Genomic DNA, 27,713 nt, shown 5'->3' on the forward strand with positions numbered 1-27,713 from the left:
CATGTTGGGCTCCCTTCTCAGCAGGGAGTCTGCTTCTCCCTCTCCCCCGCTCCCCACTCCCTGCTTGTGCTTTCTCTGTCTCTCAAATAAATAAAATCTTTAAAAAAAAATGGGCAGGACTCAAAGACTTGGGGCTAAGAAGGTCAAGGATTCAGGCTGCCTTGAGAATGACTCGGTAAGAACACACAAAAGCTCTGTAAAGAAAGAAGGCTTTCTGCATATCGACTAGGAGCCAGAATGACTCCTAGAGTATAAGGGGCAAGGCTAAGTGTCAAGTCAAGGCTGGAGCCGGAAGGGCAGAGAGAAAGGAGCCGGGCAGCTCCTTCCACCCGCCACCCTGAGATCTTAGCCAGTCCTAAGGACATACACGAGCCGAGGACATTGACGTTTATGGCCATGAACCCCAAAGGGCTGGGATTGCTTGCAGGCCCCACCCAACCTCAGGGCGAATGAAATCTCAACATTAGTGTGGATCTGAGAGCAGCTCTGTAAATCTAAGGAGGGTCTCTGGAGACCATGACTATGTACAGTTCACGCGGTAACCAGAAGACTATGACATACTTGGAGGGTGGTGAGGTCACAGAACCCAAGCTTTAAAGTAAGTGAACCATGTGTGCCTCGTTTATTTTTCAAAGAAACTTCTGAGAAGAGCTTAGAACAATTTTTTCCCACTGAGTGCCATTTCCCAAAGGTACTCACAAAGCAATAAGGTGTAACTGTAATGGCTGCACTGAGTTGTCTTCTGGACAGTGTTAGAAGGGACATAAAGAAGGTGGACCGAGAGCTGAGGCAGCTGCGATGCATTGACGAGTGCACGCGGTGTCTGTGCGACCTGTACATGCACCCCTACTGCTGCTGTGACCTGCACCCCTACCCCTACTGCCTCTGCTACTCCAAGCGGGCACGCTCCTGTGGGCTCTGCGACCTCTACCCGTGCTGCCTGTGTGACGTCAAGCTCTACTGTGTGCGACCATCGCTCAGAAGTTTGGAGAGGAAAGCCATTAGAGCCATAGAGGATGAAAAGAGAGAGCTCGCCAAGTAAAAGAACTTCCTACGATTTTTAGAGTCAGTGTACGAAGGCTTAGGAGTCGCCGGGGGTGGGGTGGTGGAAGGGGGCGGGGGGACGGAACAGTAGACACTGGAACAAACATGGAAAGGGGCTGGAGATAATGACTCGGGTGACTTAGCACAGGTTTCAAGAAAAGAAGGGTAAATGGGTCCATGACGGGAATTGTGAGATTCTCAAAAGCCCGTGGAATGATGTCGATTGGCAAGGTGGTGGGTGGTTTAGAGCCGGAGTGCCAACTTGATAAATAACAGGGCTTTAATGAGGGGAAGAAATAGGGGGTGTCGTTAAAAAGCTATTGGAAGAAGCAAACTAAACATTTTTTTCTGGTTATGAGTGAAGTGATTTGAGTACTTTCGGGCTTACAGGAATGACTACAGAGAAGCAATAACAATTGATCAACTCCTTAATGTTTGCCAGAGCCTTTAAGAGCAGGGGAGCAAACTGAACAACAGAGGCATGCCCTGGGTTTGGTAGGAAAACCCTTCTCCCGTTCCCCAACTCCAGGCAGCCTTAAAATCCATCTGGAGTAGACCCTGTTATGTCGGGCTCCCCCTCCAGCAGCAGCAAAGGTGGTGAACGGGAACTATGGAACCGAGAGTCACAGCGTTCAGAACAGAGTTGAGAGGGCTCTAATCGAACTGGGTAATTTTAAAGCCACTTTTTACAATTTTGTTTGATCACATTTCCTTTGCTGGCCTGGAGAAAGCTTTCCGTTTCTAACTTTCCACTGTTTGCCAGCCAGTCTGGTACAATTGATGAAAACAATGGTTGAAAGCATTGTCCTCTGGCTAAATAAATGTATATGATAATAACAAATAAACCATACACTGGGACACTAGGTAGATGTAAAGCAGAATGATGAAGCCTTTTACGCGTCGATGTATTGAATGAAAGAGGCAAGAAAAACTACTTAATATGCTACTGCTTTTAACAAGATGGGCACAAATGGTTGATAGATTTTTTTTTTGATCGAAATATACTTGACATATACCACTGTGTAAATTTAAGGTGCATAGTGTTTTTGATACATTTATATATTATGATGATTGCCATTGTGGTGATAATTAGCACCTCTATCATGTTCCATAAAGATCATTTCTTTTTAGTGGTTGGAATAATTACATTCTAGCCCCTTACCAAGTCTGATGATTATAATACAATATTGTTGTCTATATTCACTATACTGTCCATTAGATCGCTGGGACTTATTTACTACTCATTGCAAGTTTCTATCCTTAAACAACATCCTTCCTATCCGCATGGTAGATTAATAGATTAGATGGGTAGACAGGGAGGGAGGGATGTAAGTAGGTAAAAAAGTAGGTGGATGGATGGAAAAAGAGGGAGTTGGAGACAGAGACAGACTCTTGATACCAGTGACTGGGATATTACACTAGAAAAGGCAATAGGGCAACTATTGTCCAAGTCATCAGTCACCAAAGGTCAGGAATGAACCCCTCTCAATGGTTTGGGAGGGGCCTATTGCGTATAAACTCATCTACACTCAATTTGAAACAGTTTTTATTTTTGCTCCTCAGAGTATCAGGTTAGGTAAGCTTTGCACACTGAGTCAGAGATTCCTTTTTTAATTGGTCTACATGAAGGGTTACTTGTGAGCAGGCCTGTATCCACTGTCCCTGTGTCTCTGAATCCTTGAATACCCTTGATCCGAGTCCTTCCAGACTTTGTCTCCTGGCTGTCTCTCCTCTCCAGACTCTCCGAGAAGAATGCCTCTCTGTTCTTCACCCTCTGGGCACCCTCCACCAGCCCCAGGAGTCCCCATTTCTTGGCATGCAGTAGACACAACCTCAAGCTGAAGTCTCAGCAGTGTGGTGTATACAAGAGATAATGCTTTCTATGGGTTGTGATATTTTTTTCGACAATGTCTGGGTTTTTGCTGATTTTTTTTTTCCTCTGCCCGAGGCAGTATACGAAGTTGGTGATGTCTTTACACGAATTCCCCCATCTCTGAACTGATACCTCTGAGTCCATTCTGGAAATGACCTCGGGCTTACCCTCTTATGTCCCCTCCCAGCCACTTTCTTCCCATTCCTACCATCTTGTGAAATCCTCCTATGCTCGATTTCTGACAGCTTGACATTTCACCATCCAGGAGGGCTTAGTGTCACCTGCAAACCTAAATATTCAGTTTTCCTGACCACGGATGAAAATGTTAAACCCTGATCTAGCCCCAGTCCCAGAAGACTCCTACTGTTAGTAATTTTTCTTCCAATGAAATGCCTCCTTTTCCTTATCTCTCACCTAGCTCCCAATCCATGACTAAAGAGATCCAGAAATAGCATGTTGATTCAATTTTTTTTAAACAACCTTTGGTGTGAAACCTTGCCCAAGGCTTTGTGAGTTTAGAAATCATATTCACATGACCTTCTACCCCTTTAAAGAATGCTACCAGTTTGGTTAGGTAGGACATGTCCTTTCAGAAGCCAGGCTGTATTATCCTGAGGTTCTTTGTCCAGCGGGAAAATTCCCTGGTCTATAGCTGCCACGGCCCCATTGGAATTGTTTTCCTGTGTGAGAGTCAATCTGCTCTTTTAATAACTGGTAAGAAGGCTTGGCTGACATTTCTCCCCTAAGTTGCTTGAGCATTCCTGAGTGTATGTTATCTGACTGATGTACGTGTGTGTTTTTAGATTAGGTGTAGGTCCAATCCATTTCCATTGTGTACCTAGCTGCTGCTTCAAAAGACATCTTGGCAGTAACTTCCTTAGTTGAGACTCAAGTAAGTACTTCTGTTTTTTAGATTCTTTAATATTCTTTTTTCCTCCCCAAACTGCCCTTTTCACCGCAAGCACCAGTGGTTCCCCTGACTCTACCTTCTTCTTCTGGATTTGGAGGGACTGCGGGAACAGAGTCTGGCTTCCTCTGTAAGAAGCCACGCCACCAGCCTGTCTTGAGTTTGCACCTGATTCACCACCACGCTTCATGGCCCTCCCGATCCTCGGTACAGAAGGGCCATAAACCAAAGCCAGGCCCTCCTCTGCCCAGTGTTGAGGAGTTGATTCTCTAATAAATGAATGCCCCTTTTTGACTCTGACCCCCGGCGGCGCTAGTCCTTGCAGACAAATGCTTGATTTACGGCTGTGCTGTATGTAGGGCTCAGGGCTGTGCATTGGGCTCAAGCTCACACCCTTTACTTATTAATACCTGGAAACTCAGACTGAGACTACGCTTCCCTTCACTCACCCAACTGTCTATGGTTGGTCTGAATCACAGTGAGAAATTTCCTTGAAAATCCCCACACTGGAGGGGCACCATCTTCGGCAAACTTCAAAAATCTGCCCTCTCCTTTCCTTCCTTGTTTTCTTTCACGCTCTAAGACCAAGGTTTTCACTGACTCACTCTTACGTGGTCTGGCTGATGACTATCAGCCTCAGGGGGATCTAGGCTTACCTCCCCAGGCCTAAGCCCTCGGGAAATCTCTCCACTCTTCCAAGCTCTGACCCACAGGGCAGGGCATAGCACTCTCTCCCCCAGCATCCCTGCAAGAGGGGAAGCGAGTGTGGCCCCCTGTTCCTTTCTCCTCCTAATCCTTTCCTACTCCCAGGTTAGGAGCCCAGTCCCCCCCAGCGGGGCAGGGGTAGGAATGGCCGCCCATCTAAGCCAAAAGCATGTCTATTATTTGGTTTGACCTTATTGGTTAATGATACAGGACTTGGAGCTTGGTGACTTAAAGCCTTAGGCTTCGGGGAAATCTGAGTATGGTGGAGCCAGGTCCAGCCTGACAAAGAGACTTACCCTTTATTGAGTTCTCATTCAGCAGGTGCCACATTCCATCTTCATTTGATCCTTGCAACATCTTGGCTGTCTTAGAGATGACGAAACAGACTCAGGAGCAATGTTCTTGACCACTAGGAGTTGGGAGAGCCGGGACTTGAAGCCAGGTTGGCCTGAGTCTGGAATCCATGTGCTTAACCACCTGGTCAGTGGCTCTCACAGAGTGGCTCGGACCAGCATCACCTGGAACTTGTTAGAAATGCAAATTCCTGGCTCCTCCGTGGGCCCACCAAATGGGAAACTCTGGGGGTGGGGCGAAGCCACCTGTGCTTTAACAAGCACTGCCGGGGACTCTGACGCACCTGCATTTGCTACTCTCAGTATCAAACAGAAGTCAGAAGGGAGGGCAGGGAAGGGGAAGAGGGAGAAAAAAGAAGAGAAAGTGAAAGATGAGTTGCAAAGGAGGAATGGAGTTTAGTGGGTCTTTGGAAGGGGAGTACTTTAGGAGAAAAAGCAAAGTACTCCAAGGACAGCTACAGGAAGGCACACTTCCCTTGGCTCCTGGGTAGAGATAGGCCTTTTTGACATCTTCATTATTTTATTTAGCACGAGGCTGGACCTCATTCATATCTTTGTGAAAGGGGCTGACTACATAGCTCATCGTTGCCGGGGGGGGGGCGGGTAGGGGAGCAGGTTGTGTCACTTTCAGGAGCTTGGTCGCACACCCCGGAGAACTTCAGCTGCAGAAGGGAGGAGGGCTGGCACACCCAGACACCGTGGGCCACTCGCTTTTCCCTCAGCTTCTCTGGAAGTCTTCTGCAACGAACCAAGGGGCTGATTTCCCTACGTTAACTGTGCTCCAGCTCCCCGCTCATGATAACAACTACAGGAGGCAATCTCCCTTTGCCCAGAAAACCACAGAGCCATGGAAATTCCCTTGCGGGGTGATAGGTACATCGCCAGACAGGAGTCAAGTTGCAAGTTCAGAGTTATAGCTGATGAGTAAAATGTGGCTTCTGCAATTTCTCTGAAACCCACACATCCCCCACCGATAACCCCTGACCGAGAAGCAAAAGGAAGAAGACACCTAACTTGGCCAAGACTTTTTAGGCAATTTCTCAAAGACTCGCATTGGTGAGACCTCTGCGCAGCTGCTGCAGGGGCAAAGGGGCCCGAGAGACAGGGCCAGAGGAAGACGGGGACCTGAGCCACAACAACAACAACACACGCAATTGCACACGGAGACTTAGACTGCTGACAGGAGGAGAAGGATCTGGAAGCTGGCTTTGGCTTGTAGAACTGGCTCCCAGATCCATCTCCTGTGAAGGGCAGGAGGCCTTTGACGGAATCAGGATGGCAGTAGTGAGGGGTCCTAGCAATCCGGCTTGGGCTCCGTGGTCCTGTTTTGTGCGGCCCAGCCCCCTTTACAGCAGGGTTTGAGGTTTTCATCGCCAATGGGAAGGTCTGAGCTGAACAGAAGGACTTTCATTCTCAGCCCATGTCCACACCGTGGGAGGTCCTTGAGAGATCCAGGTGCACCCATTCTGCTCTCTGTTCCACTCTCGGCTTTGGCTGCTCAGGCTTCCAGGCCCTGGTCCATCCAGAGACGACACGGGGCATTTTTGGGAGCTATTCTCGGTCCATCCAGGGAAGACAGAGTGCGTTTTCTCCTGTTTGTTTTGTTCCACAGATATAAAGATATTTTTTTGGAAGTCCAGTTCTCTTCCTTTCTCCTTGGTATGGCCTGTGGGTATCCTGGCACACTCCGGGCATGAGAGATATCTGTGCCCCGGGCAGCCCACGTTCCTTGGGGCTGGATGTGGAAAGGAAGCTGGCTGACTGTCACAGTCCTCTGGGTGCCTTGCACAGTTGTTTCTGTTGGCCTCGGTGTCTTCTAGGAGATTATTCCATTTAATCATTTGCAACTAGCCTCTTAAGGGCCTTGATTTGTAACCTTCAGTATAAGGGCTCACACTTGTTAAACCAATCATGTTAGGGGTCATCAAGTGAAAAATACAGATTCAAAGCAGTATGTATAGCATGATTTCATAAGAACACACGTAAGAATCTACATCTGTATGTGAAAAATACACAGAGAGAAGAAAATCTAACACCAAAATGTTATATGCTATATAGGATTATGGGTTGTTGTTTTTTTACAAAATATTCCATCTTTTTGCTTATCTGTATATTTTCGAAGTTTTCTGCAATGAACTCGTATAACTTATATAACAAAAAAAAGAGTATAAACAAAATTCAGCATAAAAGGAAAGAATTAAAAAGGTATCTCAAACCGATCATCCAGGTGCAAAGTTTAGATTTGTCAAACTGGAAGAGGTTCTAGAAATTGCACACTCCCAAGACCTTCCTTTGGAGGCCAAGAGATGCAAGAAGATTTGCCAGAACTGTCTCTTAGAACACAGATTTTTTTTTTCTTGTTAAGGGATAAAAAGATCATTTCAGAATATTAGGTTGTCTTTGGAAGGATCAACAAATAGAAAAAAAGAAAAAAGGACCCTAAGGAAGGCCAAAGCATGTAGGGCTAATGCCAGGCTGCCCAACCTGTGTGCCAAGAACTACTATAAATACTTTTCATTCATTAATTTAAACCTCACAATCCTAGAAGTAGGCCACTCTTATTGTTCCAATTTTACAGATGAGGAAACCGAGGCACAGAGAAGCAAAGTAACTTATCCATATGGCAGAGCCACCATTTGAACCTAAAAACTCTGGCTCAGGAACCTGTGCTCTTAGGTACATGGCTTTCCTACTTCCCGATACATTGCAGGTGTTCAATCAGTGTGAGCCGCTGCTGTTATTTTTTTACTATGAAGGTGCCCACAGGACTGTGAGCAGTAGCAAGGGCAGCGCTGTAGGAACCATGGGGACCTGTGTTCGCCGCTCCAGGGGCTGCAGACAGCGGTAGTTACCGACTAGCAATGCAGGGGTGGGGAGAGAGGAGGAGGGAAAAAGCCCGGATTTGTAGTGTTTGCCAATTTCCATAGTGTAAATACCCCACCATGATAGATTTCGAGCTATCAACAGCAAGTCAGTGGATGGGAGGTGGCTAGTGATGGGCACCATCAGCCCTTGCAAGCTGGGAGGACCCGGATCCAGCTCACGGCCGCTCCCAGGGGACTGTCCCTGCTGGTGCCCGCCATCCCGAGTCTGGAGCAGCCTCACAGCAGCAGAAAGAGGCAGGCCCCTGGGGGGCAGAGCTGAGCTGGGGCACTTTGGCCTTGCATTGGTTGATGAAGCTTTCAGGCCGGGTCTGTGGGATGGCCCAGTGGTGGCACCAGTCTTGTGGGTAGCAGGGCTGGGTTCTGAGGCTGACAGACATCTTTAACATGCAGATTTTAAATCGCATATCAATTGGATCCCCTTTAAAAAAGGCTTGAGTCCACATTTAATAGTAGTAATAATGATCACAGTAATAACTAAGCAAGATTTATAATGTGTCGAGGACAGCATTAAGCAAAACTCCTAATCCCATCTAATCTTCCAAAAGCCCTATGATGGAGGTACTGTTATTATTTCCATTTTACAGATGAGGAAACTGACGCAAGTTTCCACAATTAATAAGAGAAGGAGCTGGGACTCAAATGCAGGAGAAAGATCTGGAAGGCCAAGCCGCCGACTGCTGTTGGCAGAGGTTTATATGTGGGAGAGTGCGATTTACATGGGAGAACTCTCATTTTTTACTTTATACAATTCTGTAGCGTTTGACTTTCCACAATGACTAGTGTTTACGTTTGCTCTTTTAAAAAAAATAGAGATCAGGCGCCTGGCTGGCTAGAGCATGTGACCCTTGATCTTGGGGTCGTGAGTTTCAAGGCCCAAGTCGGGCCACGGCTTACTTAAAAAATAATAGTCACAAAAAAATAGAGATCAAAATATTGTTTCTCAAGCTGTGTCTGAGATCTGTGTCTGAGACGCTCTCCTTTTTCTCAATTTCAGACTGAGGAGAACCACAAATAGAATTCTGGCCTCCTCTTGCTGTAGCAGTAACATTTTAGGATCAGTAAACGTGTGCGGCTTTGAGCCTGATCAAGTCAAAGTTCGGGTGAAGGACGGCAAGGTGTGTGTGACGGCCGAGCGGGAGAACAGGTACGACTGCCTCGGGTCCAAAAAGTACAGCTACATGAACATCTGCAAAGAGTTCAGCCTGCCGCCGTGCGTGGATGAGAAGGACGTGACGTACTCCTACGGGCTGGGCAGCTGCGTCAAGATCGAGTCTCCATGCTACCCCTGCACGTCTCCCTGCAACCCTTGCAACCCCTACAGCCCCTGCGGCCCCTGCAGCCCCTGCAGCCCCTGCAACCCCTGTGATCCCTGCAGCCCGTGCTATCCCTGCGGGAGCCGATTTTCCTGTAGAAAGATGATTTTGTAAAGCGTAGGAGCCCATGACTTAGTGGAAATCCCGTACTCCAGCCAGGCAGCTTTTCCAGTGTGTTTCCCCTCCTCTTCCCAATGGCCCGTGGTACTCAAGTCCCTAGGAAACTGAATACATAACTGCAACCCACCGGTGGTGTGCGTGAAAGTCTTTTGGCTCAACCCTCTGTGTGCTTCCTGTACCAGCGAGCGCCAGCTTCCGGGAAAAGATTCTCTCTGGGTGGGCATCCCCAGACACTGTTTTTCCAAGCGATCCAGTGCGATGGCCTAGCTCAGAAACCAAGCTGGTAAAGCAGACAGGAAGACTAGTGAGGTTGAAAGCAAGCACTTTGCAAAGCTACAGCAGTGGGGGAGCACCGGGGTGCAAGCTCTGCCCAGGAAATGGGCTGGGGGTTTTACTCGGTCAACAGGTCCGAGTGCAAAAGGACGGGAGTGGGGGGAAGCACGTTCACGGATTTAGGGTGGGGTGTTCATAGACAGCTTTTCCTTTCTCAACATTTCTATGATTTGGGGGGGAATGGCAAGCTCTGGTTCAGGCTGGTTTGCAACCTCCTTGTGATTTATTTCAACTGTCTGCTTTTCTCAAGCCCTGAAACTTCTTGTAGGCACAGTAGTTCAGTTCAAAGTTCATGAGTGAAAAACTACAGCTTTCACAACATGCTAGAGTATCACGAAATGATAACCTATTTCACCTGAAGGTGGATCCTCGTGGACATACCCATGAGCCATCCATGATCGCCAAGACAGAAGTAAGTGTAAAGGAAGGAGGACCTGTTGGGAGGGATCAGAATGAGACACGGGGGGCGCCTGGGTGGCTCAGTTGGTTAAGCGACTGCCTTCGGCTCAGGTCATGATCCCGGAGTCCTGGGATCGAGTCCCACATCGGGCTCCCAGCTCAGTGGGGAGCCTGCTTCTCCCTCTGACTCTCTCCCCTCTCATGCTGTTTCTCTCTCACTCGATCTCTAATAAATAAATAAAATCTTAAAAAAAAAAAAAAAGAATGAGACACGGGCCAGTTTTCGAGCTGACTCCTGGAGGAAATGTAAAACCCTCACGTTTGCACAGTGTTCTTTCAACGGTCTCAGCTACATGTGGATTAAAGCAGTGATTCTCAGCCTCGACCACACATGGGAATCACTTGGGGGAGCTTTAAAAATATGGATGGCAAACCAAAGGAAAAAAAGAAAAGAGTGAAAAATACTTAAAAAGAAAAAGGAAAAACAGGACTTTTTTAGAAAAGAAAAAAAATACTGATGCTTGGGTCCCATTTCCAGTTTCTAATGTAGTATAGATTTGAGGTGCAGCCTGGGCATCGAGACTTTTAAATGCCTCCCCAGGTAATTGAAACATGCAGCTAAAGTTGAGAAACTCTGCATGGGATCTTAAAGCTCTCCCAGCTTTTTTTCTTTAAAAGCTTCCTTCAAGTTCAAGGTTAAAGAATATTGATGGTAATGGCAGACATATTTTGCTTTCAATTGAGGGAAGTAATGGCCCTCTAAACAGGTGGTGAATAAAAAACACTGAACATCTCAGAAATTTATTACCTAGGAACCAGGTATAAATAAGTATGTCTGTGGGTACTAAATTGTAGAGTTACACTTAGAAGTGTCTTGCCATAACTTGATTTATAAATATTCTAGTTTCTAAGTTACAAATTTTTGAAAATGATTTTGAAAAAATTTCACCCTGTGGAGTCAAACGGAATCCCACGTGGGTCTTAGGCAAACAGGAATCTCTGTCCTCTGGAAGGCACCACTCTAGGGCGCCGCTGGCAGCTCTTCACTCCTTCATTCCCCCACTCACCTACTCACCCTCCTGTTAACCCAGCAACTCATTCATTCACCCAGTGAGTCTTGATTTTTTTTTTTTTTTACGAGGACGGGGGCGGGGTAGAGAGTAGTCTGAATTGGGTTATGAGGTCCCCTGGGCAGAGTACGTCACCTCAGCCATTGAACTCACTTTGCTGGCCGTGAGTCTATTCCAAGCTCCAGCTAAGGAGGCATCAGCCAGGCCCCTCCCCAGGGGCGGGGTCCATGGTATCTCCTGACCCATCTGCCCTCACACGTGGGGAGCCCCGCAGATTTTATGATTTTAAATGCCAGGTACTGTGCTCTGCAGCAGGGATGGAGAGAAGAAAATATCCCTTTCACAAATGCCTCAAATTAAATTGAAGGAGGGGTAGAGTGGAGGGATTGGGAAAGAAGGGAATGCCAAAGAAACTGAATTTACGAGGGCTAGGAGAGGCCAGAGGGGCCTTCCAGAGCTTGGGACATTGTTGATGTCACTGCCTTGCAAGATGCTTCAGGGAAGCCAGAGGCCACCCCTCAGCTCAGAGGCTGGCCTGTGGTGGGTTGGTTGTCCGAGTCTGCTCATCACCCTCACAGGGAAAGACTTGATATAAAGGCAAATGTGTATCAGCTGAGTACCTGCTATGAGCAAAACATGATGCCAGGAGCTATTATCAAGGAGCAGTGCCTCTCCAGGAGCTTCTCCTAGCCAAGGCAAGACTAACATCCGTGATATAATTGCCAACACACTTGACAGTGTGGAATCAAGAACTAAATTGTATGGCGTAGGCGCAAAGTGCCTTCCGTTCACAGAGGAGGGCTGGGAGGTGACCAGGGCAGGGGAGGCAGAGCTTGGGTGTGGGTCTTGTCTGCAGCCCGGAGGGAAGGCAGAAAGCAGGGTTCATTCCATGAACTAACCAGGTTCCCGAGAAGGAGGAGAAAGTGGATGTGAGGGAGAAGACACTTTTGCTGTTCTCAAAATTGTCTTTCACTGGCCAAAAGGACCCCCGGGGCTCAGACAGCTCTGCAGCTCCGAGTCCAACTGAAACACCCTCCTTCATCCACCAGGATGGGCGATGGGAATGGCGGGGAGACTCTTGAGTGGGCAGAGGTGAGAAATTGGCCCAGGGGGTAACTGAAAGATGAGGGAGCCTCTGAGCTGCTTCACTGTCCGGCATGTTACAATGAAAGGACATATTAATATACCACCTTCTAATATACGTGCTGGGTAAATATTAGAGAACTAAAGTTGGACATAGTAGTTACACTTCTTAGTGAACACAGGGTACAGTCTGGAGCCAAAGAGCTGCTTAATAGCATTATACTTAAAAAGTTTCTCAGGTACAGGATCGAGGGGAATCCATCCCCCCTGCCTACCATGTACTGTTTGAGTGCTTTCTTTTAAAACTCATGTAGTGTTCATGATCCCGGAGTTCTGGGATTGAGTCCCGCATCGGGCTTGCTGCTCAGCGGGGAGTCTGCTTCTCCCTCTGACCCTACCCCCTCTTGTGCTCTCTCTCTCACATAAATAAAATAAAATCTTAAAAAAAAAAATAGAACTCATGTAGTGTTCTCTAAAATGACATCGAAGATCCTCAGTTGACTGTTCTTTAGCTGTAAAATAATCTTATTTACAAATTGTTCATGTCCCCAGAACTGGTGCAATTAGTTTTAAATGATCTCAACTTCTCTTCCCTACCCAAAAAGTCCTCTTTCTCTGTCTTTGTCTCTCTGGCTGTTTCTCTTTCTCTGTCTCCCTCTCTCCCATACAAACCTATGAGTGTCACAGACTGGAGAAAGTTGGGACACTCCAATTTAGCCTTTTGGCTGAAGACATTACGCTGAAAATTAAGGTAAAATTGATCTGAAACCAGAAGAAACTGTGGGTTTGTAACCAGAGGGCGGGAGGGATGGTCTTGCTGGGTGACCTAGGTGAATTCAAGCAAAGTGTGTAAGGTTGTTGGCATGTATCATAGCAAGTTCTCAACAGACTCTTAGATGAGTCACATGATTTGTGATCATGGGAGGAAGATCAACTCAGAAGTTACCCTCAGGGAGCAACTGCTTTCCATGCTGACCCAGAAGCACTTCTTTCCAGTCTGCAGCTGGACTTTTAGTATTGGTTCCTCTCTCTCAAATTATAAAACAAAAATGAAATACATCACTGCTTAGGCCTCTGGATGTCTAAAAATTTGACAATGAGACGTAAGTACTCTTCTCCCTAACCACTCCCTAGTTCTGGTACCAGTATTAGTCACATGGAGGTCAAAAACCTTGGCGGATGTAGCACTACGCCTTGAAGGCTCATAAACCTGGCTTTTGACGGGTGATGAAGCCCGTGATTCCAAGGCCTTGGGTGTGCTTCAGAAAACGTGTCTGTCACAGGAAGAGTCCTAGAACCAGGATGCCAAAAGGGTGTTCGAAATCAAGCATCATGTTCTGGAGGCAACTGGTCCACCAGTTAGAACATCTTCCAGTAGGCCATCTTTCTCTTTGCTCAGTAGAGAGCTCCCCCAGAAGCATGAACATAAACCCGCATGGTTGGAATAACTTCTGCTTTAGGTAGAATGGGGACCACTAAACACTGGAGTGTTAGTCCACCAGTCTGGAAGGTTCTGGGGGAAGATACCCCTCTCTTCAACTCCAACTTCAGTGATAACTGCATTTGCACACACCAAGGAAAATGGTCTGGAAAGAGTCGTGCCCTGGTTTGTCTATTTTTTATACTCATGAATTCATAAGTAAGAAATTCAGACAGGGCATGGCTAGAATCTTCTGGAGGCTGCTTCACTCACTATCTGGTACCTGGGCTGGGATGACTCTAGGGTTGGTCATCTGGTCAGTGATTTTAGATGAAAAAATCTTACAATGGTGTAGAAAATGTCATCATTATACATGTAAACAAGTGCTTTTATTGAAAGCAATGCAACAATATTAAACAACCATAATATTTAGCATTAAAAATATTTCCACTCACGGAACACTTGAAATTAATACTGCATTAGAAAATTCTAAGAATATGGTCACCATGCCTGTGAAAACAACTACAGTCAAACACAAATTTTGTTTGCTAGTTTTCCCCCCCATATGTTTGTGGTTATTAAAACCATTTGAATTGAAAATGGATCAAGGTTTAGTGTTGCTTCTATAAATATAATGAGTGTGTATCCCAGATTTTCCAGGACAGCCCAGATTCCAAATGACCATGTCCCGGTTTGGGGATGGAAGGGTGTGGGCCATGCGTCTTGCCTGTGTGTGGTCAGGGTCTCCTGATTGGGGTGTTAAGGGGCTGGGACAGATCGTTCAGGTAACAGCAACAGAGTGAAAGGGCACAACAGCAAAAAAAAGGTATTTGAACCAAACTGGCAGCCCTTGAAGAAACTCAAAGGTGGCGGGAATGCCCGAGACCAGCATGTGTCAAAACAACTTGATAGATTAGGCAACTGTCTTGGAAGAGGAAGTTGGTCTTCCTGAGTCAGCAGCTTCATCACCTTCCAGTATTATCAGGGTCAAATATTTTTAGCCTTCAGGGCCTGGTCAGGGGTTTCTGAGGTGGATCTACCTCCTAGGAAGGGGTCGGTTCTGGAAGAGTGGGCTCATAGTGTCCATCTGTGGGAGCAGCCTTCGTTCCTTCTTCGGGTGAACCCACACAAGGACACGCTCTGTGCCCAGCAGCCCAAGGGAAGCAAGGCAGGATGCAGAAATGGTCCACAGCCAAATCTTTGCCTTTGAGGAGTTTCCATTCCAGCATGGGAGACACATAAAGTGGTAAGTTTTAATTACACCTCATCAAGGATTCCTACTGAGACAGAACCAAGCACTGAGGGGCACACAGAGGACAGAGCCACTAGCTGCGGGGTAGCTGGGGTGACTCAGGTGAGCCACTGGGCGGCGGGTCTCACACAAGCCCTTTCTAAGTCCTTTTTCCCTCAGTGGTTGAATGAGAGGACTAAGAATTGTTCCTCCTTGGTTTGTGTGAGTTCTTCTGAGGAGCACCCTTATACTTCCAAACTCCTTTTGCTGCCTTCCCTATCTCCTGCCCTTTACGGACCTGTCAGAGTCCAGGCAGGAAACTGAGCCGAAGATCAGCTGGGGTTTTTTTAAAGACTTAAGGACTAAGGGGTGTTGATGCCTACTGTAACTACCAACAGAGGGAAGCTGCTCTCAACCTGACCTGCAGAGGCAGGGAAGAAATGGGATCACTGGTGCCCAGATGACATCTGGAGCCCTGGACATAGAAGGGTGCAGCTGCTGCCAAAAGGACTGTCCAGCAGGTGGGGTGTGAGAGAAATAAAAACTCACCTCTCTGTCCTCCCGACTTCCAGTTCCCTGAGAGCGCATCCCATTGGCGAACCACAGTGGGAGACCAGAAGGTAAGGAAGCCCGGTGATGTGGTCCAATGAGGTTAGCCACCCAGGGCTTATGACCAAATAGAGAAGACCTTAAGGTGAAACTTTAGAATTAATGGAAAATAACGAACACTCTCTTCTTTTTTCTTTCCTCCTTACCTGCTTGCCCACAGGGCATCATGCCAGGCATTGAGGAATCAGGAATCAACAAGTCAGACCTGGCTCTTCATTTTATGGAGCTTATAGTCTAGGAGAGAGACAAATATGGAGCATACAAATAAAGGGATACAGGAACGGGATGGATGAGCTCAGGGAAACAAACCCCGGGTCTGGTTTTGATTCTCCAAAGTTGGCCACATAGTTCCTTGCTCCTAGAATTACAGTGTCTAAAGAGATCCCATGAAAACTTTGACTTAGAGCTGATCTTAGAAAGGCCACATGATGGACCACTCGGAATTTAGAGGCAAAATGCTTCTCAGCCCCATAGTCACTATCCCCCACGTCCTCTGTTATTCTTTAGCATTTCTACCCCTTTTGCTTAAACTTACTCACTCTTCCTTAATATGTAACAGAAAAGAAATTCAGGAGGATGTTTTTTAACCTTGGGATTGTGGAAAACAAACAAAGCAAGATAGGGTTGCCAGCGCACAGTGAAGGAGACCATCAACAAAGCGCGACAAGGCAACCTACTGAATGAGAGAAGATATTTGCAAATGATATATGCAATAAAGAATTAATATCCAAAATATATAAAGAACTTATACAACTCAACACGAAAAAAAACCGGACAATCTGATAAAAACTGGGCAGAGGACCTGAACAGACATTTTTCCAAAGAAAACACACATATGGCCAACAGACAATGAAAAGATGCTCACTATCACTAATCATCAGGGAAATGCAAATCAAAACCACAATGAGATATCACCTCACACCCATCAGGATGGCTAGTGTCAAAAAGATAAGAAATAAGTGTTGGCAAGGATATGGAGAAAAGGGAATCCTTGTGCACTGTTGGTGGGAATATAATTGGTGCAGCCACTGTGAGAAACAGTATGGAGGTTCCTCAAAAGATTAAAAACTGAAAATACAGGGGTGCCTACCTGGCTCAGTTGGAGGATTGTGCAACTCTTGGTCTCAGGATCATGGGTTTGAGCCCCACGTTGGGTGTAGAGATTACTAAAAACAAATAAATAAACTTAAAAAACATAAAAAATAAAAATTGAAATACAATATAACCTAGAAACTCCACTTCTGGGTATTTACCCAAAGAAAATGAAAACACTAATTCAGAAAGATATGTGCACCCCTATGTTTATTGCAGCATTATCCACAATAGCCAAGATATGGAAGCAACCCAAGTGTCCACTGGTAGATGAACGGATAAAGAAGAGGTGTATATATACAATGAAATATTACTCAGACAAAAAAGAAGGAAATGCTGCCATTTGCTACAGCATGGTTGGGCCTAGAAAGCATTATGCTAAGTGAAATAAGTCAGAGAAAGACAAAGACAATGATTCCATATGATTTCACTTATACATAGACTCTAAGAAACAAATGAACAAACAAAAGAGAACAGAAGCAGACTCATAAATACAGAGAACAAATTGGAAGTCGCCAGAGGTGGGGGTGGGGAGAATGGGCAAAACAGGTGAAGGCGATTGAGAGCTACAGACTTCCAGTTATAAAATAAGTAAGTCACGGGGTTGGGAAAGTACCGCATAGGGAATATAGTCAACAATTTGTAATAACTTTGTAAGGCGGCAGATGGGGACGACACTTATGGTGAACATTTCATGATGTATAAAAATCTCAAATCACTATGTTGTAACCTGAGACTAATATGTATGTCAACTGTACTTCTATTTTTAAATTTTTTAAAAATAATTTGATAATACCTCAAAAAAAGAAGAAAAAAAGACAGGGTATCCAGAAGCCATAACAAAAAAATACAGATATATTCAATTACATTTTTAAATATTGAGGCAAAGATCATAAAGTCAATAGAAACATAATAGGCTAGGAAAAAAATAGCTGAAATTGACAAAGTATATATCCTTAATAGACAATTTGAAAAGCACAAGACAAGCAACTCAAAAATGGACAAAAAGGAATGCTCATAGCAGCTTTACTTACAATCTCCCCAAACTGGAAGCAGCTAAGAGGTCCTTCAATCGGACATCAAATGGATAAACAAACTGTAGTACATCCAAAGAATAGGATATAATTCTGTGATAGATACATATATTTTTAAAAGTATCAAGTCACAGGGGTACCTGGGTGGCTCAGCCAGTTAAGCATCCAACTCTTGATCTCAGCTCGGGTCTTGAACTCGGGGTCATTTCTGATCTCCAGAATTGTAAGCACATACATTTGTGCTGTTTTAAACCACTGAGATTGTGGTACTTTGTTAGAGCGACAAGAGGAAATAAATACAGGGTCACAGTTAAGATATCCATCACTTTTACTTCAGTATTTTGAGTTCCTAAAGAGAGATTTTTATGGGGTTTAAAAAAAAAAAGTAGCCCATTGCGCTTAGTGCAGAGTCTGCTGGAGATTCTCTCTTGCCCCATCCCCCTCTGCTCCTCCCCCGCTCACGTGCACTCTCTCCCTCTTAAATAAATAAATAAATAAATAAATAAATGAATGAATGAATGAATGAATGAATGAATGAAAGAAACCTTAAAAAAAAGGTACCCCAAGTATCTCAGATTTCAGCTGGGGAGAAGTCAGTCCCATAGGAGAGAAGTGTGAAGAAAATCTTTAAAGATCATAAAGTTTGTTGAGGATGGCAGTGATCCTCAACCCTGACTATGCAGCAGATCAGAATCAGCTGAGGACACTTAGAACACTCCTCTCCGGGGGGCGGGGGGTCTCACCCAGGCTCACGGGGAGACATGCATGAGGACGCTCACTGCAGAACTGCTGGGGCCGGAGGACAGCTAAAGGCAACACAGGTGTCCATCTCTAGGAGATAAAAAGCAAAGTGTGAGGGATACTGTGCAGAAAGGAGAAGCCGTGAATAGATATTCATATGTCAATAAAGACAGAACCTTAAAACATCGTATCGAGGGGGGAAAGGTGAGAAACAATGAAATTTATGAATCTACATTAAGAACACAAAGACCTAAAGAACATTACACATTTATAAGCGTATCTGCACACTTAAGAACATATATAAAGCCCATGGGGTACCCTTGGGGAGAGGGGTGAGAGTAGGGATCAGTGACCAAGAGGTCAAAGGAAATAAAAAGCGAGGCTCTGTGAATAACCCGGTGCTGGTAAAATGGTACACATGACAGAGTCTGACCAATTCAGTTCAGCACCTGGGCTCCAAACCAGGAGAAGAGAGGATTTAGATTAATGAGATCCAGCTCAGGCCTGGGGCTTGGTCATTTTTTTTTTTTTTTTTTAAGATTTATTTGTTTGTTTTAGTGAGGGAGAAAGAGAGAGAGAGCCTGAGTGGCAGGGGTAGAGAGAGAGGGAGAGGGAGAGAGAATCCCCAGCAGACTCCGTGAGGAGCCAGAGCTGGGCTCAATCCCACAACCCATGAGATCATGACCTGAGCGGAAACCAAGAGTTAGCCGCTTAACCAACTGAGCCACCCAGGCACCCCAGGGCTTGGTCATTTTTAAAAACTCCAGAGATGATTCTGATATACCTCCAGGTCTGAGAACCTGAGGCTCTTGCTGAACACAGGCAGTTCTGTGAACAACCATCTAGAGAGGAGGAGGCTCGGGAGAGAAGGGGAGGTAGTGGGGGAGACACGGACCCAGAAAATGGCAGCTCTTGTGTTAGGATGATGGCATTATGGGAAATCCCCTTCCTGTATCTCTATACTACTCTGAATGATGTTACATTGCTTTTATGTATTTCCAATGCCATTGACTTTTTTGTTTCTAAGTAGTTCAGAGTTTCTAGGGAGAGTTAAGGGCCATGAGGGAACTCAACAGCCACTTGAGATTTTAAAGCTCAGACTGAATAGTAGCAGTTGCCAAATTTAGCAAAAATCAATGTTAAAGTGCAGTTGAAACAAGAGTTAACTCTTTAAGGTAGGAAGAATTCTTAACAGTTATACTTAAAACATTTATCCTTGTATGTAGCATTTCACAGTTGAAATACAGGAAGTATATTTAATATTTGCTATCTAAATACATGATATACTTATAAAAAGCAAAGTGAGTGTATCGAATGGGGAGAACAGATTAGGCTGGGTCCTCCCAAAGCAGATGTGAGATGATGAAAGGTGCGAGAAAGTTATTAGGAGAAACATCTCTGAGAGGAAACTCGAGAGGGAGCCGGAAGAGGCTGGGGAAGCCTGCCTTCAGACCATAATGTGGATCCGGCAGTAAGTGATGGAGAGACGGAAGGAGGGCACTCTGCAGGGCATGGGGGGCGGGGGTGGTACTGACTAAGATTGCCTGGCAATCTAAGGAAGGATTGCATGCCTGTGAGGGAGTTCGCAAACCAGGCGCCAAGTAGAGGAGACCACGCCCCCTAGCGATGAGCCAGCTCCCTCACTGGCTGGAAGCATCCTTGGGAGGCGTGGTCTTACTGTAAACACGTGAAAGATTTCAGAGCTCGCCTCTGAGGTTGTTGGTCAGTTGCACTCCCTGCAGTATGAGTGATGCCTTCTCATGGCCACCACTGGCATCCTCAGTTTTGTCCACAAGTGTTTGTGAACTAAGCCTAATGTCTATGCTTGGACTATGGAAATGACATCATTCTTGGAGTGGTGGCACCTCTTATTTAGCGAGGGCAGTAACTAACAGGAAGAATTTAAATTTTTTCTAGGACTTGCCTGAAACTTTCACTCAGCTTGTCTTTCGTGATGACAAGATCAAGGACCATGGATGGTACAGGACAAAGACATGTAATAGAGCTGCTCCAGGGGAAAGATGGCAGGGGGAAAAGACTGGGTCCTGGGCAGGAGAAAGAGATATGGTGAGATTCTGGAGATTGGTGGCTTTCTAAGTATTAATAGACCTGGTCCTATTCTTACAACTGCCCAGAGAATATAGCAGGGCTGCAGAGGACCTTGGGTGCTCCCTTTAAGAATATCAGCACTGATCATCCTGAATCAAAGACGATAGGCCTTGCCTTGTTGGAACGCCATGTTGGCCTCCTGCATACTATGCAACATTAGGGAGAGGGTTGGAGCACCAATAATGCCTGGAATTGACCTTCCACCCAGTTTGGCAGGGTGGAGGCTTGGAAACTGAATTTGATTCAAACAAAGTAAAAATGTGTTTTGTCTCTGGCACACCCATATTTATGGAGTACAAGTCATTGCACTTTCATACTTCTTTTTCATGTGGGTGGTGGGAAGTCCATTTTCAGTCATTTTGAGGGCACCCTCCTCTTAGGGTTGTACTAGGGGCTGGGGCACAGAGGGTTGAGAAGTCTTTTGGCCTGCAGCCTCTGTTGTGCAGCTTTGCCTCGGCCCATCTCTGAGAATAGAGGCATCTGAGTGGGTCACCCATGTCCGGTGTCCTGCCTGTGGTGGGCTGTCCCACTGAGACCATCTGTTGCCTCTATCCTGCTCACCAACACCAGTGTTTCATACTGCTTCCCAATTCTCAAACCTACCACATCAGAATTACAGTAATGCTACCGAGAGTAATGCAACTATTAAATTCCAAATTTTCAGTAGCTTGGAAAATAAGTTTATCTCTTGCTCACATAAAAGTCCGGGACGGGAATTCTCTGGTTGGCAGATGGCTTTCAGGAACCAGGGGCCTTTCATTTGGTGGCTCCTCTCTCCTAGAGCCTTAAAGTTCTCCAGACCCACCCAATGGCTTGTGCATACATATGAGAGAGAAAATAGAGGAATACATAAGTTCCTTCACCAGGAAATGCCACAAACTTCTTCTACTCATCATCGATTGGCAACGAGTCACGTAGTCCCCTCTAGATGTAGGGGAGTCTGGGATATGTAGTTCCCAGCTGCGCAACACTATAATATGGAAGGGGAATGTGAGGGAGCGTGAGTCTTTGCCGTACAAGTAGCCAAGGCTGTCACACCTTCCACAGTCCCAGTTCTAGCTAATAACCACACTTCCTACTTCTCTGGAAAATGGAATCATTCCGGGGGCACCTGGGTGGCTCAGTCGTTAAGTGACTGCCTTCGGCTCAGGTCATGGTCCCAGGGTCCTGGGATCGAGCCCCGCATCGGGCTCCCTGCTTGGCGGGAAGCCTGCTTCTTCCTCTCCCGCTCCCCCTGCTTGTGTTCCCTCTCTCGCTGTCTCTCTCTGTCAAATAAATAAATAAAATCTTTAAAAAAAAAGAAAGAAAGAAAGAAAGAAAATAGAACCATTCCGATCTTTCCTTATCTTCCTACCACCAAATCCGCCGGGATATGTAACCGCACTCTCTGCCTTCTCTCTTGTCACAAGTGTAGCAGGATGTCACATGGTCCTTTCCTTGTTGTCCACATTTTGATTGAAGACGGACAAAAAACAATGCCATAGGCGCTAAGTACTCCTCAATCCTAAAGTGGAGGACTAGTCTACAGTGGAAGGCAGCCCCTAAGATAACTCTTCATGGGCCTCGTCTCCTGGGACTCCTGCATTTCTGCAGTTGCCTCCTCTTGAGTGTGGACTAAGCCTAGTGATTCACTCCTAATAAACAGAATACCGTACAAGTGACGGACGTCATTATGAGATCAGGTTATTAGACTGCAGCCTCCGTTGGGCTCCCTTGCTCATTCTGAGTTAAGCCAGCGGCCGTGTTGTGAGCTGCCCTATGAAGAGGCCCACCTGGCAAAGAACTGACATCTCTGGCCAACAGTCAGTGAGGACCCAAGGCCTGTCAACAGCCGTGAAAGTGAGCTTGGAAGTGGATCCCCTCAGTCAAGCCTTGAAATGACCGCAGCCTGAAACGACATCTTGATTGCAGCCTTGGGAGAGAGCCTAAGCCTAAGGCACCCAGCTAAACTGTGCTTTGCTGACTCACAGTATATCAGTTTGCCAGGGCTGCTGTAACAAAGTCCCACAGACTGGGTGGTTTAGACAACAGACGTTATATTTATTTTCCCACAGTTCTGGGGGCTGGAAGTCTAAGATCAAAGTGTTGGCAGGTTTGGTTTCTTCTGGAGCCTCTGTCCTGGGCTTGCAGATGGCCACCTTCCCTCTGTGTCCTCACATGGCCTCTCCTCTGTACTCAACAACCCCTGGTACCTATCCCACCTCTTATAAGGATGCCAGTCATATTGGATCATGGCCCACCTTATGACCTCGTTTAATCTTACCTACCTCTTTAAAGACACTATCTCCAAATCCAGTTACATTCCAAAGTACTGGAGGGGTAGGGTTTCAACATATGAATTTTGGAGGGACACAGATCAATCCTTAACACACAGTAACCGTGAGATAATAAATGTTTATTGTTTTAAGTGCTAAAAATTGGGGTAATTTGGTACACAGAAATGGATAACAAATACAAACACCTAGGTGAGACTTTCTAAGAGACTGTGACGCTGTCTCTGCTCATAACCGCCCCCCCCCAAGCATCTCCAAGAAGGCTGGGGGTTCACTGGTCGTGGAAGCAGGTGGTGGTGAGGCTTTCCATAAAGAGAGATGTATGTCAGTGTGCTGAGCTGTGCACCCCCTTAACCCACATCTCAGGAAGGGAAGAAATACATTCACCTCACCCTAACTAGTGTGGGAAGTGATGGGGTTCAGGACATGCTGCCCCAAAATATGGCACCTTGGCATGTTAAGAAGAAAACCACAGGTCCAAAATGGAGTCACTGGTGCTAGGACCATACCACCAAACCACAGCTTAATGACTAATGTAATTGCTGTTTCAACCTTTCCCAGGAATGTAATCTTAACTAGTCAGTCTGGAATTTCCTGATCAGCACATGAGGTGATCCACCTGATAAGAACCCCTCTCTCCCAAGATCTAGTGCCGCTCTGCTAGAGGGAGGTGACTTTGCCCAAAATAATCCTTTTGTTGTTGTTTACGACTTCTTTGTCCCACCTCTGCTCTGCCTTTTAAAAAACCCTTCTGTCTAGTACAGCTCCTTGGAGCTCTTTTCTGTTTGCTAGGTGGGATGCTGCCCAATTTGCAAATCATAGAATAAAGTCAATTAGATCTTCAGATTTATTCAGTCGAATTTTGTTTTGTTTTTGGGGGGTTTTTTTGGGTGACAATGAAAGGAAACCTCATTTAGAATGGAGTCGGGAGGCCAGCAGGGGGAGCCCTCACACCCTACCACCCCACACTGTCAGTCACAGACCCAACAGAAGGCCATCCCCTAACCCTGGCACCTGGATACACCTTTATTCTCCCAGCAAGAGGAAGAAAGGCTTTCCTCCTCCCCAGCAACAGCCCAGCCAATGAGACACTGTCCCAACAAAAAGCCACTGCACTTCAAACTCCCAGTTCACTCAATGGACTTTTGGGTTATACTAGCCATTCAGTTTCTCCTTTCCTCCATAAAAGAGCATTCCTCACCTTTGTTCTCCAGACTTGCCAATGGTTTTGCCTTAGCTTATTTGTCCTGGATTGCAGACTTCCGCTATTCCCGACTAAACTCATTTTTGCTGGTAAAATAAGTGGTATTTTTATTCTTAAGGTTAACTTTTTTTAAAACAGAATATTGGATATTTTAAGCTGGAGGTGTATGAGAAAACAGCAGAAGCCAGAAGTTCACTTTGACCTGCCCCTGCCCTTCTCTGAATCGGTCCTAAAACCCTCCTGTGAGAGGTGCCCTCCCTACAACCGGAGAAAAGGAGCATCCTAGTATCTGAAGACAATAGGGCACTGTGGTGGCTGCAAATTTTCCCTTCTTCCCTACTACAACTCCTTGGCTGGCCTAATAATTAAGTTGACATAAGACAGATTAACAAGAGGAAAACAAACAAAAGTTTAATAACATGTATACCTCCAGTATACATGGGAGAGACCCAGGAAAATGAGGGAACTCTCCAAAATGGCTGAAGCCATCACCTTAAGTACCATCTCAAGCTAAAGACAAAGGAAGATGTTGGGGCAGGGAGTCTGTTATGGGAGATTTCCAGGAAAAGCACAATGAACAAGGATAAGGTTGCTATGCAGATTTAATCTATCGCCTTCTTCATCAATAAGAATTTCTAAACATTTAGTTATCCTGCTCTCCATCTTACAGACAGGGAGGCGCCCTTACTAATGGAGATGCCTCTTCTAAATCTAAATGTCCCTTATGAAAGGGAAATGTCTCAGTTTTCAAAGCTTCTTCTGTGTCTGCAGTTTCTTAAAAACAACCAGCTTAAAATAATCAGTATGCCAAAGAAGCATATCTTGGGTGGCAAAGTCTGCTCCCCTTCAACACCAACAAGAACCCTAATAAACAGGTCTCACCCACCGGTCCATGACACTTATTTCGTACTCCTCAATCTATCATATTTCTATACAACTCCATCTATCCTACTCTTCATCGGACGTGGCATAAAAACACACAGGTCTTCATTTCCTTATGAAGGCTCCTATGTCATGTAAAACTCACCACAAATAAATCTGTATGCTTTTCTCCTGTTCGTGTCTTTGTCAGTTTAATTTTCAGACCTAGCTGCTACCCTAAGAGGGTCAAGGAAAACTTTTTCCTTCCCTACAGAAGCTTTGAGAGGACACTTGGAGAGTCTGAATTGTGTCCCCTGGATTTGGCAGGGGAAGAGTGGCTGGTATCTGACCCCACCTGGGAACTCTAAAAGGAACGGTGGCTCTCTTGAGGGTGGCTCTACCAGGCTGCAGATTTGAGAGGGCAAGAGGTGAGCATCTGAAAAGTAGCAGACCATGCCACCCCCAATATGCCGCTTTGGTATAAGGATTATTTTGAGCTAAAGGCAATTGAGAAGAAGCAGATACAAGAAAAGCTCCCTGCCTTCCCCCTATTTGCCTAAAAGCAGGACATTTGTAAATGTTTTCCCCCTGCCCTCTCTACCAGGAAGGACAGAAGTTAATCACTGGAGATAACTCTAGACTCTCATAAGCACCAAATGAGTCTACGTAACAAACCTTACTAAAAGTAGCCTTTATTTCCCCATATATTTGCTTTCCCACAATTTGCCATTGCTGGGAGCTCAAAGTTCTTTTCCTTTGTCTCGTCACTTCTCTAAAACTTTCTTGTTCTTTTGTCATGCTGTATAAGCCTAAGTTCTAACCACCCCTTTGAGTTACTCATGGCTGAGTGCTCCCCATGCAAATGTACGTTACTAAACTTCTCTTTGTCTTCTGTGATTATTCTGTCTTTTGTCAGGCTAATTTCCAGGTCCCTAGCCAAAGAACCAAAGATGGGCAGAGGAAAAAGCTCCTTAAACTTGACTGCTTATCACGTCACCTAGGCCTCTTGTTAACTTGTAGATTCTGATTCAACAGGTGAGGGGATCCTAAGTTCTCCATTTTGGACAGGTGACACCTGGGCTGCTGGCCCATGGCCCGCACTGACTTGGAAGACAGTAAGCGGAAAGTGGGAGGAGGCACCCCCAGTGGGTAAAATACCCCTAAAGATGGAGAAAGAATAAGTGGTTTCCTGTCTGCACCCTCATGAGGCTAGCCAGTGCCATAAGCTGGGAGCAAGTCAGATGAAGTGGTCCCTGCCACCATGAGACCTTCCCAGGAGCCTCAGTTCTGTTGCCGCTCTCCAACTCCCAAGGCTGCCGCCCTAAATCTGCCCTCCTTCTCCAGTAAGATCAGTTCCTCTCTCTGTTAGAGCTTCCCCAGCCGCACACCAATACACGGCTCTTCTCTAATAAAGCAAAGCAAAGCAAAGCAAAGCAAACCCTTTCTCTACCCCCTGCCCCCTTCAACCACAGTTCCCAGTAAAATTTCCACATTTTCTCCACTTCATTGCCCTACATTCATTTAAAAAAAAAAAAAAAACCACATACACACATTTAAATTGGGAAATATGTATACAAAGGAAGGTAAAAAAAAGTTCTTTTGTTGCTTGGACAAGTAACTAGTTTCTCTGAGGCTTCTTTTTCTTACTGTAGCAAGGATACAGCCTTGCTGTGTTTTGAGAGCACTAAATAAAATAACTCTGCCAAGTATCAGAGGCACAAATTAGGTCTTCAATAAACTACCTTAGGTAGTTTAAGGTAAGAAACCCGCCCAGCTCCAGGTAAAGCAGGGCTGGCATTGGCCCAGGCAAGTCTAGTCATGTCCCTGGATTTCTCTCTGCCTCCCTGCCCCCATCCAGTCCCATCAGCTCATGGCCTCCATTCTCTGTGGTCTGGGCTTGAGCTGAGGATTGCAAAATGGAATCAGCAAGGAAAGGGCAGGAATGAGAGGCCAACAGACCTTGTATTCTACCCCCCAGCCCCCAGCAAGCTCACTAAAGCACAATCTATCCCTCAGATCCCAGGGGTCTGGTAATTTCTTGATCTCTCTCCTGTTAAATAATAAAAATTCAACTGAGTAAATTTTAAAGATAATAATTGGCTTTACTGAATGATTCATGAATCAGGCCAGCATCCCATCTAGCAGATCGAAAGAAGCTCCAAAGGGCTACAGATAGGGGAAAGGTTTTTAAAGTCCAGACAAGGAAGTCATAAAAAAAAAAAATTATTTTGGGCAAGATCACCTCTCTCTGGGGGACAAAAAGGCCTTCCTTAATAGGTGAATTCTCTTACCTGTGCTAACCAGGAAATTCCGACTGACCAGTTAAGTTTACATTCCTGGGAAGGGTGCAAACTGCAATTAGGTGAGGTATTAAGTCCCAGTTTGGTGATGTGGGTCTAGCACAAGGGACTCCATTTTGGGCCTGTTGATTCTTTTACCCCGCTCTCATTCTGTGTATTCCATACCCTCTTCTTGCTCCACGGGCTCTGAGGGTCTAGGATGTGCCAGTTGTGAGGCCAGGGGCCAGCGGGTTTCGGAGACTCTGACCCAACACATTTCCTGTCCTCCAGGAGTTCATCAGAGGGGAGAACAAAGCAGTCAGGTTTCAAATCCTGGCTTCATTGGGGGAACGGCTGTGTTGGCCTTGGCTGAAACACTCCCAGGGACACTTCCTACTTCTTCACCCACAATATAGGGAGAGTAACACGTACCTTTCAGGGCTGTTTTGAAAATGCCACGGTGCAATCTAGCTCTTAGGATTTACACAACAAGAATTTTTCTGTGCTGTTTTTGCCTGTCAAGAAAAAAATGCAACAGCCTCATAAGGAGGAATGGAATATACTTCTCTCTAAAGATAGGCAAACACATTGGAGATAAAAAATAGTACATGGCAATACAGATTTTGATCCGAAAGGCAGACAGAAAAGCAGTTTGGGAAGTTTTTCAGTTCTCTTGTTAATTAACCCCCAGCTTGCTGGGTCAAAAGCAAAAGGGGATGTCCGTGGCCAGACTTCGGTGTCGCCACTAGGGGGCGTCGGTGTGCGGAAACTAAAG

General features: G+C 45.8%; 1 protein-coding gene and 1 long non-coding RNA gene across 2 annotated transcripts; one reads left to right on the forward strand and one right to left on the reverse strand.

Annotated features, from left to right (window-relative positions):
* Positions 1-581: 581 nt before the first annotated feature.
* On the forward strand, positions 582-9,326 carry ODF1 (outer dense fiber of sperm tails 1). The gene is made up of 2 exons (XM_025871496.2): positions 582-1,038; positions 8,762-9,326. Exons 1-2 carry the CDS (start codon positions 722-724, stop codon positions 9,192-9,194), a joined length of 750 nt encoding a protein of 249 aa, XP_025727281.1. The 5' UTR covers positions 582-721; the 3' UTR covers positions 9,195-9,326.
* Positions 9,327-17,617: 8,291 nt separating this feature from the next.
* Positions 17,618-27,456, reverse strand: LOC141372824 (uncharacterized). The gene is made up of 3 exons (XR_012378285.1): positions 27,371-27,456; positions 18,215-18,302; positions 17,618-17,740 (listed from the first exon to the last, which is right to left on the reverse strand). It is a non-coding gene; the product is annotated as an uncharacterized lncRNA (long non-coding RNA).
* Positions 27,457-27,713: the final 257 nt, after the last annotated feature.

The sequence above is a fragment of the Callorhinus ursinus genome, unplaced genomic scaffold (genome assembly GCF_003265705.2).
Source record: "Callorhinus ursinus isolate GAN/ISIS: 27379988/994484 unplaced genomic scaffold, GSC_fseal_2.0 scaffold5, whole genome shotgun sequence".
Classification (NCBI taxonomy): Eukaryota; Metazoa; Chordata; class Mammalia; order Carnivora; family Otariidae; genus Callorhinus; species Callorhinus ursinus.